The 16,292-nt window shown below is 40.3% G+C and overlaps 3 protein-coding genes across 3 annotated transcripts; 1 reads left to right on the forward strand and 2 right to left on the reverse strand.

Annotated features, from left to right (window-relative positions):
* Positions 1-133: 133 nt before the first annotated feature.
* Positions 134-9,763, reverse strand: LOC131225941 (anaphase-promoting complex subunit 11-like). The gene is made up of 3 exons (XM_058221551.1): positions 9,696-9,763; positions 2,310-2,428; positions 134-848 (listed from the first exon to the last, which is right to left on the reverse strand). Exons 1-3 carry the CDS (start codon positions 9,761-9,763, stop codon positions 733-735), a joined length of 303 nt encoding a protein of 100 aa, XP_058077534.1. The 3' UTR covers positions 134-732.
* On the forward strand, positions 9,432-10,518 carry LOC131225942 (agamous-like MADS-box protein AGL80). The gene has a single exon (XM_058221552.1). It carries the CDS (start codon positions 9,781-9,783, stop codon positions 10,516-10,518), a length of 738 nt encoding a protein of 245 aa, XP_058077535.1. The 5' UTR covers positions 9,432-9,780.
* Positions 10,519-15,145: 4,627 nt separating this feature from the next.
* On the reverse strand, positions 15,146-16,008 carry LOC131225943 (uncharacterized). The gene is made up of 2 exons (XM_058221553.1): positions 15,790-16,008; positions 15,146-15,521 (listed from the first exon to the last, which is right to left on the reverse strand). The coding sequence occupies exons 1-2, from the start codon at positions 15,875-15,877 to the stop codon at positions 15,400-15,402; spliced, it is 210 nt and encodes a 69-aa protein (XP_058077536.1). The 5' UTR covers positions 15,878-16,008; the 3' UTR covers positions 15,146-15,399.
* Positions 16,009-16,292: the final 284 nt, after the last annotated feature.

Raw genomic sequence — 16,292 nt, forward strand, 5'->3', positions numbered from 1 at the left:
AATAGTACCATTTTGATAACTATACTATGAATATAGCCTTTTAAAGCACCAATCTTGAAATTCGATCACAACACCTTTTTTATGCAAACAGCACTATGGCGCACAACAAACAGCCCTATAACATCTCAAAATCCTAGGATACTGAAATACTTGTGCATGTTTGGATTCCCATGTCAGCGCTGATACTGGCATCAAATACTGAATCGTTTTGCACATATGGTTTAACAGCATCCATAATCCATTAGGTTGTTAACCTTTTAAACTCAGCAAATTTCTTCTGGTATCAAGTATCTGATGGAATTACCATATTTATATATTCGCTCCATGTACTGTTTACATGTCTGTATTCATATCAGGTACCATGACCAAAATCAATGAACTTGGCATGTACATGTATTAAGTACCTCAATCTTCCTGCTACAAGTAAGTCTTTCACACAATCCTAACTTGTAAAGATCAACTAACAGACTACAGAGAAATGCATGAAAATGATTTTACTTGACATTTTGGCCATTGATGGAAAATAAAGTGATTGAGTTGTGATACTTCTAGGAAAAAGTAAAAACAAGTTGCTTGATATCACAAAAGAACTTAGAAAATGGTTTACCTCGCATGCCTAGCTAGCATCTCATTTTTCATCAGCAGTACGAAACATCGGATTCATCAGCTTCTGTGAGCGAACTGCATAGGAAAAGAAGAAAAAAAAAACCAGGAATTTCTGCAGTTCAGCAATCATCCTTTAAACTGCCATTCTCTACAGAACATGGGGCAATGTGCTTGAGGAGTCTGTGAGTTGATCCACTTCAAGATGGAGCAAAGATGGAACATGTGGTTACATGCACCCCAAACTGCAAACAGCAAGATGATAAAATGAAAACATTAGCCACTGATGAATGCCACTTAGAAACTGCCTGGGTGCACCATGAAACTCACTAAATAGATCATATCTGCCAAAGATAAGATTTGAGAAAAACAGCAGATGGTAACATGCACCGACAAAGATTAAATACATCACACATATCCACATGAATACATCTTTTAAGAGACTTTCCCAAATAAAAATATCCAAACAACGCGTAGAAAACCCTAAGCTCATATCAGCATGTCCGGAGTGCTATTTTGCAGGATCATTCTGACAACGTGCCGCTCTTGCTCCCACTTTCCTACCTATTTATACTTGCTTACATTTTGAAACAGATGCTTGCCAGCTCCTGTACCGGAATCTGTTGCCGCTTCACGCTTCGTGCAACTATAGTATTACGGGCAAAGGTTTGAAAAAGAATTTCCTACATCTCATGCATAGAAGCTTTACTATATCAGATAAACAAATAAAGTAGATTCAGAATCTTTGTAGCTGATTCAATGATCTGGAGCACAAAATCAAAATAGTAATAGAACAGAGCATGAGGCAATGCAGAGTCATATATATGATATGGGTAATGTGTTTCCCACAGATAGGTTCATGTGAGCAGGTCTAACTCTAAAGGCCATAAGGCTGACTGTCAAGACGATGGTGCACCAGACGATAACAAAGGCACCGTAGGTGCATGCCTTTTGTCTGCACTGGGTTATATACAAATAGAGACCTGGGTTTGTCATGGTGTGATACATAAGAACATGTCATGACGGAACAAAGGTATTGTTTTTGATATGGATAATGTGTTTCCCACAGATAGCTTCATGTGAGAAGGTCTACCTCTAAAGGTCATAAGGCTGACCGTTAAGACGATAGTGCACCAGACGATAACAAAGGCACCATAGTGGCATGCCTTTTGTCAGGACTGGGTTATATACAAATAGAGACCTGGGTTTGTCATGGTGTGATCCATAAGATCATATCATGTCGGAACAAAGGTATTGTTTTTGGTACTTTTAAGTGTCCCAACTGTAACCAGATTAAGGCATGGAACTGTGGAAGAAGAGGAAAATGTGTCCACGAGAATTGGAAAGAAAGGAAAGTACAAAAGGGAGGGTCCCAATCAAGAGATATTGAAGAAAAAAGAAAACCCTTTCTAGCCAGATCATCCACCGCCCACGCATGTTCTATCCATTGAAACGATCACACCAATCGCAACATCAGGTTACATCCAAATTGACCCTAATTCTTTAGCAAATCCCATACAGATTACCCTTGAACTTCTAAAGTTTCAACTGCAACCAATAAAACATCAAATACCACAAGAATCCCAAGAACAAACTATACATAACAGAGAACTATTTATCAAAGTAAGCTCTTGATTTTGATTAAAGTCAATGGAAACGAAGCATGAAGCCCATGCTTGGAAGGGAGACAAGTTGCATAAACTCACTTAGTGGGCAGTCATTGCCTGGGAATTTGCAATCAGGACAGCAACCATCAAAGGCCATCCTACAAATCCCACATGTTTCGTCTTGCACATCCCATGTCCAAGAAGCTGCAGCATGCCACCTACAAATTTAGCAGAAAATTAAATAACAATAGAACTTTGACCATATCAATGATAACAAATGGAAAAGAACGAAAGTAAAACAGAAAAAAAAAAATCAATGACAAGAAAGCATGATTACTGGCACCAACGATTGCTTGGCTTTAATCACCAGAGTAAAATTCCAAAGCAATTAACTTCACACTGAATTGTATGTGCAGCGTACATTGGGTCTTACAGATCAAAATTTTACTCCGGCACTTATAGAAATTCCAAACTAAATCATCACTGTCTATGCCAATTCCAACTAACTGTGTTTGGCTACAAGAATCCTCTTCCACCATTCCACCCTATCTTGAAATGTCATATTGCCAGGATTCATGAGAGAGAGAGAGAGAGAGAGAGAGAGAGAGAGAGAGAGAGAGAGAGAGAGAGAGAGAGGTTGATGTCAGCTGCCAAGCTTGGGACCAGCAACGAGAGTGCATAAGAAAATAACAACAAAATACACATATAATAGAGAGAGAAAGAGAGAGTTCACGCACTCTGTTCAAAGCCCGTCCAGCATTCATGATATCGACAGTTAAGAGATAACAAGCAATGGCAAATAGATAAGAATCACCAATTCATGACAACGAAAAGGAATTCCAATAGCTTAAGCTCTAGTTTCAGCTTAAAGAAACTATCTATGACAAGTCCGCCTGAGTTGATATTCAGTTGTAACAAAAACAAACATTAATTCAAACACTTGGGCTGCATTCGGAAGCACAACTGAATCAAACAGTGAACATTCGGTTCTTGATCAAGAGGAACTAAGCAAACCTTAATGACGGCTCCTACCATTTATAATGACCAAATTGCCCTCAAACTGTAGTTACATTGCTACCATGTCCAACTTAAAGTACCGAAATCGTATTTTCCACTATTTATAACTAGAAAAAAATGCAATTCAATTCCATAAGACATTCAAACGTGACCTTAGAAATCCGGCAGTACCAGAAGGATTCGAAGTATTTTAACCTTCATGATCTGGTCTGCACAGGAACCAATACCCATATTTAGAACAGCTAACTCGTGTCCATACATACATGCATGCATGCATACAGACATACACATACATGCATACACGTATACGTGATCAGGACCACTGATTCTCTGCGGATGGGCCATCTGATCAAACAGCTGCAAATGGACGGCTAATACAAAGTTGAGAAAAAAAGAAAAAGCGAGCCGTGGTTGATCTTCATTTGCCACAAGATCAACAGTCACGATCACAAAACAAACCCTAGAAATGAGAAATGGAGAAAGATCAGATGCTTACCTCAAATTGAAAAAAATCTCTCTCTCTCTCACTCTCTCTCTCTCACTGCGACGTTCTCTGCTACCTGAGAGAGAAACAGAGTCCTATGGTTTGAGTCGGTCGCTGTTAGTAAACGGTGGCAACCGAGCCATCACACGCTTTACGTACAAGTGAACACCAATCCAGACCGTCCAAATCGTGCTCTTCGTTTACACTCGTCGATTCGGCTGTCAGTGGGCCGGGCTAGGCCGCTACTGCTTCGGCAGGCTTGGGCTTGAATACCAGGCCCACGTGATAGGCCAAGGTAGAGTTGGGCACGGACGACTCGACTCGACTCTTTCGGACTGACTCGATCCAAACTGAACGGTTGAGACGGTCCAAACCGAGTAGGCTTTACTCAAACCGAGTCAAGTTCGAGTTACCCAGTAACTCGACCCAATTCGATCCGGTCATACTCGACTCGATCCGAAATCGACTCGACTCGGATTCAAGTGTTTATATAATTTAAAACTCTAATTTTTAAGTATCTTTAACCTTGTATGCCGCACTCCAATCTGATCCTAAGCTTTCTCCTTCTCCCTCATCATCTTCCTCTTCCAAGCTCGGCAACCACCCTCCACCATCACCACCCTCCTCCTCTCTCTCTCTCTCTCTCTCTCCTACCCTCCTCTTCCAAGCCTAGCAGTCACCCACCAATATCACCACCCTCCTCCTCTCTCTCTCTCTCTCTCTCTCTCCTCTCCACTCCCTCCCTCATCTCTCCATTCGAATCAGTGCCAACTCGAACCGACTCAGTAATTTTTATCGGGTTAGACTCAGCCTGGATTAGTCCAGGCCAAGCCCAGACTCGAATCAGTTCAGGCATGTTGGACTCGGTACTGAGTCGAGTTCAGGTCAGGCCTATTTCAAAACCGGATCGAGTTAGGTCAGCTCTAACTTGATCCGACTCGACTCGATGCTCAGTTCTAGGCCAGGGCTTGGATTCTATTTTATAGCCCACAAGATTGGCCCGTTTAGGATTTCCAAGGCATTTTGGGATATATGTCCAGCTCAGTTACGGGTGGGAATGGGTCAGGTAACCCCATGAGTCAACTAGCCCAACCTGCTTCTAAGGTGGATTTGGGTTGGGCTAAATGGGTAGTGAGTCGGGCTTGGGTTGAAAATATTGGCCCTTTTAAGCAAATGGGTCCTTATAGCTGGTCAATGGGTTGGCCCAGATGAGCCGACCCGACCGGACGCGGATTTCCGGCGAAAGCCTTTCGCAGGAAGTTACTGTGCAAGGATTCTGGGTGGGGCCACTTAGATGTTTGTGAGAAATCCAACCCCTCTATCCGTGTTTGAACCTCATTTTATGAAATGATACCAAAAACGAGGAGGATCCAAAACTCGAGTGGGCCACACGAGAAGAAACTGTGGACATTTAGTGACCACCGTTGAAACATTTATATGGCCATAAAAGTTCTGTAACGGTCTAATTTTTTGATGTTTTCACTTTATCTGAGTGAAAATGACCTTATAAACGGTTTCGATGGCATATAAACAGCAAGGTGGAGCCTAGGAAGGTTTCAACGGTAGTAATTCCTTTCCACACTATTTCATCTCTTATGGCCCACTTGAGTTTTGGATCCTCCTCGTTTTTGGTAACACGTCTTAAAATGAGGTCGAAAAAAGGATGGACGGGTTTGATTTCTCACAAACATGGCACTAGGCCCCACCCAGAATCCTTGCGCAGGAACCCCGTGCGAAAGGCTTTCGCAGGAAATCCGCGTCCGACCCGACCCGGGCATGTTCAAAGGCAAATTACTATAAAATAGGTGGGGTTGGTTATGGGCTTTATGAGTTTTAGGAGGACCAGGTCAGGCCACAGGTTAGTGGGTGGCAGTTCGGGATCAGACAGGAATTGGCTCATTTAGTAAATGGCCCAAGTGGGTTTAAGATTTGTATGGTCCGGATTACCTTGAAAGTAAGTCATGTGTACGGTTGAAGAATATCTAACATTTTTAATTTTTTTAAAAGGGCGAAAATCAGATGTATAACCGTCCTATGTCGGAAGGTTGCGAAGACACATACCGAATGGTACACGTGCCAAAGTGCTGAGTCATGTGACCACATATGAAATTGTAGCCTTTCCTCCATAGAAGTGGCATATTGATGATATCTGCCAATCAAGGCTGTCCATCTCGTGGGTCCCTCTCATTGATGTAACATTGCATGAAAATCAATGTGGTCTTTGTGCCATTCCACATTTTAGCATTTTGATCCTGGTTTATCATATCTTTTGGAAAGAAACATGGTTTAAGATTCACTTTTCATATGAGACTCCTCGTGGTTAAATTTATTTGGTACTTTAGTCAGGTCAACACTCACACTCCAGACTAAAGAGCCGACTCAGACAGATTACCCAACTCATTTCCACCCTTAACGAGACATAGAGCTGGGCATGGCATGACTTGGCTCCGCAAACTCAACTCGTCCAACTCATTTAGATTTCATTGGATTCGATTCAAATTAAGTAGTTTAGTTGTTTTGAATTGAGTTGACATCGTCCGATCTGTACTCAAATCGAGTCAGATTGAGTTCGGGTCAGGCTTATTTCAAAATTGAATCGAGTTGGGTTAACCCTATCTCATTGCGACGCGACTTGATGCCCAGCTCCACTGATACACCCCCAACTTGGGCGAGTCACAACTCAGAATTGAGACGAAATAAGTTGATCCGAGTCAGCAACTCCAAAATACATGGAATGAAATTATTTTTAGTCTAAAATACTTTTAAAATTAAGTATGAATTTGCACAGGTGCGCATTGTGTATAACAGGCAATTAAAAAGTATATGAATTTGGATGATGCATGCACATAGATGAAAACAGTGGAACATCAACCATGAATTACTGCGTTTACCTTGCTCGTCTTATGAGTTATGTCGGACGGGAATCCCACTACAAAACATTGTTTGAGGACGATGCAACACCCTAGTTATGTGGATCCACCACGGTGTTTTTCTGTAATCCACTCCATCCATTGGTTGAGAAACCTAAATTTACGACTTGATAAAAAAATTAGGGATGATCCAAACTTAATTTCACCACACTTAAAACTCAAGTGGGCTACACTGAGTGAATTTATAGGTTTTTGTATCCCACATAAGATTTAGATGGATTTTATATAAATTTTTTAATTAGTAGGTGAATATTATGTGGCACGACTGATGGACGGAGTGGATTTCACATAATCAATTTCGTTATCTACACATAGCTAGGGTGTTGGACGCACTTTCCACAACAGGTGTTGCAAATGATTCCGGTTCGTGTACTGCACATGTGAGCACGTGCTCTGCACGGGCCAACTACGTATATGTTCATTGCATCTGAAGCTTTTTTTAGTGGGCCTTTCCCAGAAGATATGCACCTTATACTCCGAGTGAGGCACATTGGGCGAGCGATCCAGGCCGTTGGCCTGTTCTGGTGTACCATGGATGGCCCATGCGCCAAAAAATATCATTGATTGGAGTTGGACTATATATGCTAACCTCTATATTAGTGGATGCAAATAGATTATTACGAAGAGAAATGGAACAACTGTCCACAATCAGTTGATGAACGGTCCAAGATCGATGGCTAGAAACGAAGTTTTATTAGGCTACACACGTGTGAAGCCCTGTCATCTACACCCACATTGTATCCATCAGGAGGGCACACTGCTTAGACCTACCTGACTACAGATCAGACCGTTTCATCCTTCAGGTGGGCCACCCACTGTACAGAAATAATGGATAGATTGCAGAAAAAAGGAAGAAAAATCATAGCCATTCGTTAATATTTCACACTGTGGTACCACTTGAGAAGTGAAATGGCATGGTTTTAAATGTGGCCCACCTGATGAGAGTCAGGTTCTCTTATACGTGCATGGTGTGGCCTGTTGGCGTGTGCTTGCGTGTGTATGGGCAGGACCCCCACGCGTGTGGACGTAGCGAACATTAGCTGGGATCTGGAGGCGGATTTCCTGCCAAAGGCTTTTAACAGGAAGTTACTGCGCAGGGATGCTAGTTGGGGCCCACCGTGATGGTTTTTAGAAATCCACCCCGTCCATACGTTTTGTGATCTCATTTCAGGCATAAAAAAAAAATTTATGTGGATACAAAACTCAAATGGGCCACATGAGAGAAAAAAGTGAGGAAAGAAATACCTACCGCTGAAACCTTGCTAGACTTCACATTGATGTTTATGTGCCATCCAAACCGTTTATAGGATCATTACCAGTTTACCACTGGGATGATGTGAAAACACATAATACTTATCGTGATACAAAACTTTTTAAGGTGATACCAATGTTTCAACGGTGGTCATTGAATTCCACTGTTTTCTCTTGTGTGGCCCACTTTAGTCTTTTATCCACCTCATTTTTGTTCCAAGTCCTAAAATGATTTCTCAAAACGTATGAACGGGCTGGATTTCTCAGCGCAAGAACTTCCTGGTAACGTAAAGCAAGAAATCCGCGTCCGTAGAATCTCCCAATCTGATACTTCTGGTGAAACCCAACAGACCAATGGTTCAGATCACTGAACCATTTTCAAACCATGGGCACCGCTACGTACATATGGATGAACAGGATACTTATCTAATCAGAAGTAATATTTGAACGGTTAATATGGTCTGGTGGATGCAACTTTTCCACTGTTGCCCATCCATATAAACGGTTCCTATCAGATGGGATGGGCTCGATGTACGGCGGAGAAAACGGGGACTACAATTTAAGGTAATCCAGCGAATCATTCAACTAAAATATTTTAGATGTTGACTTAGCCAAAGAACTGAGAGTATCCAGAGCAGATATGTAATCAAGCCACATCTTCCGTTTCAACGCTTTCTTCCAAGAGAAAAAGTTGGATACTCTGCTAGGGCGTGATTTATCATACACAGGCACTTACAAATTACATATAAATTACCTATTTAATTGAAATGATACCGCCCACATTATCTGTACCAATTTGAATGTGTCATGAACCAAAAGTGATCTTATTTGATCATCTAAGCATTAGGTTGAAGGGTATATATTGGACAGTTGGAAATGAAAAATCCAATGGTCTTATTTCAAGAAACAGGCGCCCACGAATCTGTTGTTAGAAATCGTTCTAACAATGTAATTTTTATATGGTAACTTAGAGACAAATAATTTCACAATGTAATTGGTTTCATTTTATGTTAGTATATGGTTCGTGTAACATTTCCAAGTGCCTGTGTATCAAGTGTCATACACTACCAGCATATTAAATAACTCCCCTCCTTCTAGCCTACCATTAGCAAACATGGGCTGTCGACTTGAAATCCAAATTCTAATAAACTTCCACGTTAATACAAGCGGAGTATGCTCATGCACCCATCCATCTCACATGTGTCGCACGTGTAAATATATCCCAACCGTCAAAACTATCAAATCTCCGAAATCAGGTTGATCAGACGATTCTAAAATCTCATTAATGGACATTTATTAGTTGAGTTTGCACAATTTAAAGATATATTCTGTATAAACCATTCAATTCAATGACCACCAATCATCGATTAAATTTCCTCTTTTACTATGATATTTGGACCATGAACCATCTAAAGTAGGGACAACGATTTGAACGGTTCAATTTTAGATATAAATATGTTATTTCCACAATGTTTGCGTGCATGAGTATGAATCGCTACACCGTACAGAGTATCAAAGATCTTCTACTAAATACACATAAATATCGTTATCTCTCCCGCCAGATTTTCTTAGCCAAAAATAGCAGAAATCAACCTCAAACGCCATCAATCCCTCCAATCTCAATGTTTAAGATCTCCTTACCCATATCACATCATTCTAAGATACCCTTTGGCGATTCCCTCCATATATATACAAGTGAAAGTAGAAGGACCCACAAGACCCAAATGGTCCATTTCACTCTCTTTGGGTCCTAACCTACAAGACCCAAAAGTCCCATTTCCTTTTCTTGGGGTCTTGACCTACAAGACCCAAAAGGCCCATTTCCTTTTCTTGGGGTCCTGACCTACAAGACCCAAACGGTCCATTTCCATTTCTTGGGGTCCTGACCATGGCCCGTAGGAAGATCAAGCTTGCATGGATTGCCAATGACTCAGCCAGAAAGTCCACCTTCAAGAAGAGAAAGAAAGGGTTGATTAAGAAGGTGGAGCAGCTTAGTATACTATGCGACGTGGACGCGTGCGTGATCATAGATAGTCCTTACGAGCCACAAACGGAGGTATGGCCCAGTTCGGATGACGTCAGGCGTGTGGTGCTGAATTTCAAGAGCCTGCCAGAGATGGAACGATGTAGGAAGATGGTTAACCAGGAAGGTTTCCTTAGGCAAAGGATCATGAAGTTGAGAGACCAGTTAAAGAGGCAACAGAGAGAGAATCGAGAGGCTGAGATCTCGATCCTCATGTCCGAGTGCCTAGTGGGGAAGGGCCTGCACGGAGTCTGCATTGAAGACTTGAATGATTTGGCATGGATGGTTGAGGCGAAGTTGAAGTTGGTGCAGAAAAGGATCGAGACCATTCAGAATTCGAATTCACTACAAGAAGCTACGACGACGATGACAATGATGCAGGAGGTGAAGATGAGAGAGGCCCATGATGAGACTATGAAGATTGAAACAAGTGGCTTAGAAGTAGTTGGGATGGAGATGGAACCTCTACAAAAGCAGCCATGGTTCATGGAACCGATGAACCCACATGAGTATATGGTGTTTGGTGGGGAGGAGATGGTTATGCCATTTGGAGATAGTATCTCATGGTCGGATGGTTGTTTTCCTCAGGATTTTCACTTGTAAATGTTATAGTCACGTTTTGCATAATGTTAGGATATTGAGTGTGGTGTGGTTCCTTATTTTATCCTATGATTTTATGTCTATAAATAAAATTTATAATGTTTTTATTTCCTATAGTTGTCCACAAAACTAAGGTAGGCTATCTGTTTTCATGATTTGTTAGGATGACTTGTATGATGGAGCATCCTAGGAATAGGAATGTGGTAGAGCCATCTCTCCAAGCACACATGGCAGGGGATTTGTCAATTGAGATTGTCTATCTATATATTGGGCCACTTCGTGGATGACTTGTGTATATAAAATCATTTTGAAAAAAAAAAATGATGAACCTTGTATACAATGAAGATAGAGGAAAAAGATAATAGTGAGTTCAAGGTTCAACTTAAAAATCAATTTTCGAGATAGATTCGTTGTCATTTTTCTAGTAGTTACAGTAAATGTAAATGAAAAAAATCTATAAATTGTCTTCAAGATACAATGAGCTATCAATCTAAATTTTAATACGAAAATTTACACATTTAAGTATTGAACAAACCTCTAATTTTGATACCGACATACCTGCATAAAAGATGATTTTATCTAAAAAATGAAGAGTATTTCATCTGGATTATAATATTTAGGATTTATAGCAATTGAAGGGTTACGGAGTTTTTCCTTAAGAGATACTCATGTGTTTCTTTAAGACATCCATACCCATGCAAAATAAACAATTTTCTTTCATGAAAGGACATAAGTATTTATCTTATGGTAGTTATTAAAACGTCAAAAAACTATACACATTATTTATAAAAAGTTTTAATAATTAATATATTTATTTATTTATTAAAAATAAACATTTATTTTTTAAATTTATTTTTTATAATGAAAACACAACAAAATCAAAACTTAAAATTTTCAAATCTTAAGCTTTTAGTTTTTTTTTTTCAGAAATGAATTTTGACTGTTGATAGTCCGAGCCATTTCATGGATTGCTTCTGTTTACAAAATCACAACTTTGAAAAAAACATTTTTTTAGCTTTCCTTGTTTGGCTGAAATGAATGTTTGGTAGCTGATACCATAGAGATAGAAAAGAAGCAGAATGTGGTGGGACCCATCTCTACCTGTACACATGTCTAGAGTAAATGTATGATAGTTGATACCGTCGAGCTTGGAGGAAAAGCAGGATGTGATGGAGCCATTGGCGGAGTGATTTGTGTCCGTCCATATATTGGGCCATTTCATGGATTACTTATGTTTACAAAATCACAAGTTAAAAAATCCAATATTCTTGTAGCTTTTTTCTTCCCCCCTCTTTTTTTGCTCATGAATTGATGTTGGACAGTTGATAACATGGTGCTAGGAAAGAAGTGGAATGTGGTGTGGAGCCATCTCTCTAAGCACACGTGGCAGGGTAATGAGTCGATCCCATCTGTCCATCTACTGCTTCGTTTGGTGGAATATTTTATTTCAACAGTCATACTTTAAAATGCAGCCTATCAGAATTCATCTTTCCGCACTAAATTTTTAAGTGTTGCCCATTTTTTTTATCATGTACCTAGAGGGTTGTAAAGTACTGTTGAAGAGTGTAATACTTGGTACTGGGGCACTCAGAAATTGTATGCGTGTCATGTAGAGCTCTAGAGCCTGGGCCTATTCCTGGCCTACAGAGATGGAAAAAAAGTCCCGATAGAAGTGGACATAATCCATCATATCTGGCCCGGTCTTACATGAGGCGTTCTTATGTGAGGCATGATGTAACAGGCTCTAATCTAGATTATAGAAATTTATTTTGAATTGAAAAAAATTGTTGTTCAAAATGCAAATCATAAATCAACTATAACTGTTGATTCAAAATGAATTATGGGAGGAATGCATGACATATGAATTTCGACTGAAATTTTGTTTTGGAGCCAATCAACATATAAGTGTGTTACGTCTCCCTTTTTATTTAAGTTTTAAGTCTAAGCTATCCTGTGTAGTTAAATTAAAATTTTTTTTTTTCAATAAATTTTATTATTTTAATAAAATTTCAGTTTATTTAGGTTATAACTCTTATTTAAGATTTCGTTTTATTATTTAAAGTTTTATAATTTTGATTAAAAGTTAGATTTCAATAAAAATATTTTAAACTTTTCTTACTAAAGTTATTATGCCTTGTGAATTTAAGGTCTTACTTATTAGTGATCTCCTTCTTTACTTCATCACACCCTTCTTTCCATACATCAACTTAACATACATAAACTCCAAAATAGAATATAGATGAATCACATTTCTAAATCGGACTGTATTCGAAAAACCAATGTTCTTAGCTTTCTTGGTTTGTCCAGAATGCATGTTTGGCAGTTAATATGATAGAGCTCGTAAAGAAGTAGAATGTGATGGAATCATCTCTCCAAGCACACGAGGCAGGGTAATGTATCAATCCCGTCCATTCATCTACTGGGCCGTACGGTGGAGTCTTTTTATTCCAAAAGTCAGTTTAAAATGCAGTCTATCAGCTTTCTCCCTCTTTCCATACTGAATGTTTGACCATTGACCACTTTTATTATATGACCAGGGTGTTATATAATACTGTTGTAGAGTGTAATGGTTGATACTCGAGCACTCAAAAATTGTACACGTTGCATACATTAGCTTGTATTAAACAGGCTAAATTGTGCAACCCACTGTAGATGAGTCACATTCCTAAAATCAGATTGATATAATAACCCTCGAGTCCGATTTGTGGACACTTGTTCGTTGAAATTGGACCGTTGAATATTTTTTCACTTGGATCGTCCAATAAACATCCACCAAACCAATAGTCAGATAATCAAATAAGTCTATTTTTGGTTCTTGATACATCTAAACCGTAGTCTAACAAGATGGGTCATTTCAACTGATTTGTTACTCTGCCACGTCAGCTGCTCCTGGTGAGATGGCTCTACCATGTTCCGGTTCATTCGGCTCTACCAGATCAAGTACACGCTACAAAAGGTCTGTAGGCCCAACATGTTCTTTGTGAGAAATCCACTCTGTCCATCGGATGTGCCCTCCTGATACTAGTTGGTAGGAACAAAAATCATTCAGATCCACAGCTCAGGTGGCCCACACCACAGGGAAAAAGGGTATGGAAGATGACAACCATTGGTTTTTTTTTAATGAATATGATCATTTGGGTTGACGGTGAACTCGAAGATTCTCACCTAATGGACGGAGTCGATGTCATGCATACACTATGGTAGGCCCCACGGAGCTCGAGTGTTCTACTCTGTGTAAAAGAGCCGGATTGGGTGGGACCCAGGCCTCATCCAAAAAGCGAGGGCCCTGATTTGGTGACGTTTGATTGGGCCGGCCAAATGAAGTAGCTCGAGTGCGTACTCGACTTCATCACTTTTAAATATGTTTTAGGTGGCACCATCTCTAACATCAAAGCATGGTCCAACTAGACATTGCCACGTCAATCCACTGCAGTAAAAGAGGTGTTATAGACGGACCCGGATTATATACTGACAGGTTGAGTAGCGAGACTCGCTACTGAAGTGACGTCACCAACTTCTGTGGGCCCCACCATGATGTATGTTTTATATCCACACCGTCCATACATTTGGAGAGATCATATTAGGGCATAATTCAAAGAATGAGTCAGATCCAAATCTCTAGTGGACCCCACCACTGAAAACAGTGGGGAGAGTGACGCCCACCATTAAAAAGTTCTAAGGGGCCATAAAAGTTTTCGATCAAGCTGATATTTGTGTTTTCCCCTGTTTCATGTCTGCGTTAACACTGAACAGGTTGGATCTCAAATAAACATCATGGTGGACCTACGGAAGGTGTCAACGGTGGGCGTCACTCTCTCCACTGTTTTCTGTGGTGGGGTCCACTCCAGCCTTGGATCTTCCTCATTCTTTATATCATGCCCTAAAATGATCTCTCAAAATGTATGGACGGTGTGGATACAAAACATACATCATGGTGGGGTCCACATAACTTGGTGACGCCACTTCAGTAGTCAGTCTCGCTACTCACCCTGTCAGTAGCTAATCCGCGTCCGTTGTAGACAATTCCGATTCCGTGAGGTGGGTTTTTAAGAAATTGAATGAAAGGGCATTTGGGTACCAGAAGAACTCTCCGCCCTAGGCTTTTTACACAATCTGGGCCTTTTGTTTTGTTGGTATGGGACCCAGGGCTGGTGATCCAGACCATTGATCTGTTGTGTCCTTGGTGGGTGGGCCATGAATCTGCAGAGTTTGTAAGATTCTAGCCACCAATCTTGGTACTTTTTCCACTCGACCATATACCCCTATTGAATTTCTCTTCTTAATATCTGTTAATGCCCAGAAATTGAAAGTTTGGGATTGTCCCCATCAAGAATTCTTGTTTGACAAGCGTCCAGGAATGATGGGCCATAGCAGATCAATGGTCTGGATTACTGAACCACAAGCTCTGTTTATCATAATTAAATGTACAAAGCCTCAGTTCAAGCATTGTAATTAAAATGGACCGTTTACTTATTTACATGACCTTGTCCAAGCCCATCATACATAAGGTCTATCTATATTCATGGTCCCACCAGAAATGAATGGATGAAATGGACAGGTGAATCCAATCCAATCCCATCTGATCATCTGACAAATCTAATTGCTTATGACTATGAGAATGAAAAGATAAGCTGATAAAAACAATTCTATCATTAAATCTCGCCATGATCTTTATCAACCATGGGGATTCCCTCTAAAATGACTTTATAAATTGCCATTACAACAAAAACTAACTACCACCACATGATGAATGGGCCATTTTCTATTTTCTACTACCTTCTATTTTTTCTCTCTCTCTCTGAATTGGGGTTTCTTTTCTTAGCATCCCCACAACAACATCAGACCATACACTATAACCTACACATCATGGGTGCACCCATCGGCTCAGGAACTCACTTCACAGAGCCTGGGCTTGGATTTGTCCAAAATCGACCACATGACCTGAACGTCTTCATATGCACATGCCATCACTTCCCCATGTAAATCCATGCCAGGAGAACCATGCACTGCAAGAACACAACAGATGAGCTTTTCTTTAGTTGCAGACTCAAGATAACAGAATTATAGCTACTTAGATCATCATATGGGAACATTTGAACGTTGGTCAATCTCTAGTAGCCGTCCATTCTTTTTCTTAAAAAAATGAAATGGCCCACCTTAGGACTAGAAATTGAAAAACCTAAGTGGGCCAATCTATGAAATTGACCATAGATACCATGAAATGGAAAAAACAAACACTTGAAAGAGAAGAGTGCTATGGTGATGATGACGGACCTGGTTGGGACTTCTTCTCTTTGGTGTGATTGAAGAAGGTGCAAGCTTTCCTGAATGGAGATGTTATGGTGCGAACCCAAGAAGCCATTTTGATTCTTTATTTTTGATTTGATAGAGTCTCTCAAGCAATTGAATGCATTTTCTCTAATGGCTTCTTCTTATATAGGAAAGGTGTGAAAGGGATGGAGAGATGGGTGTGTTTTTCAGAGGGGAGGCAAGATCCGTGAGTTGTGGCAGACTTTTATATTATCCCTTTGATATTTTATTCAGGCATGAATGAGCACATGGGCCACACTTCTTCTCGGGCCCACCATATCATATGCTTTTCTTCTTCTTCTTCTTTTTTTTCTAAGCTTTTGACTGAACTGGTGTTATATCATCCTCTACCAGAGGATATTCAAAGCATCCTCCGGTGCTCTGAGTGTATAAGTGGGCCCCACAATGGATGGACCACCTCCATTAATCTTCTCCATTGGAGAATTTCTAAAAACTCATATACTGGT

Source organism: Magnolia sinica, chromosome 14 (genome assembly GCF_029962835.1).
Source record: "Magnolia sinica isolate HGM2019 chromosome 14, MsV1, whole genome shotgun sequence".
Classification (NCBI taxonomy): Eukaryota; Viridiplantae; Streptophyta; class Magnoliopsida; order Magnoliales; family Magnoliaceae; genus Magnolia; species Magnolia sinica.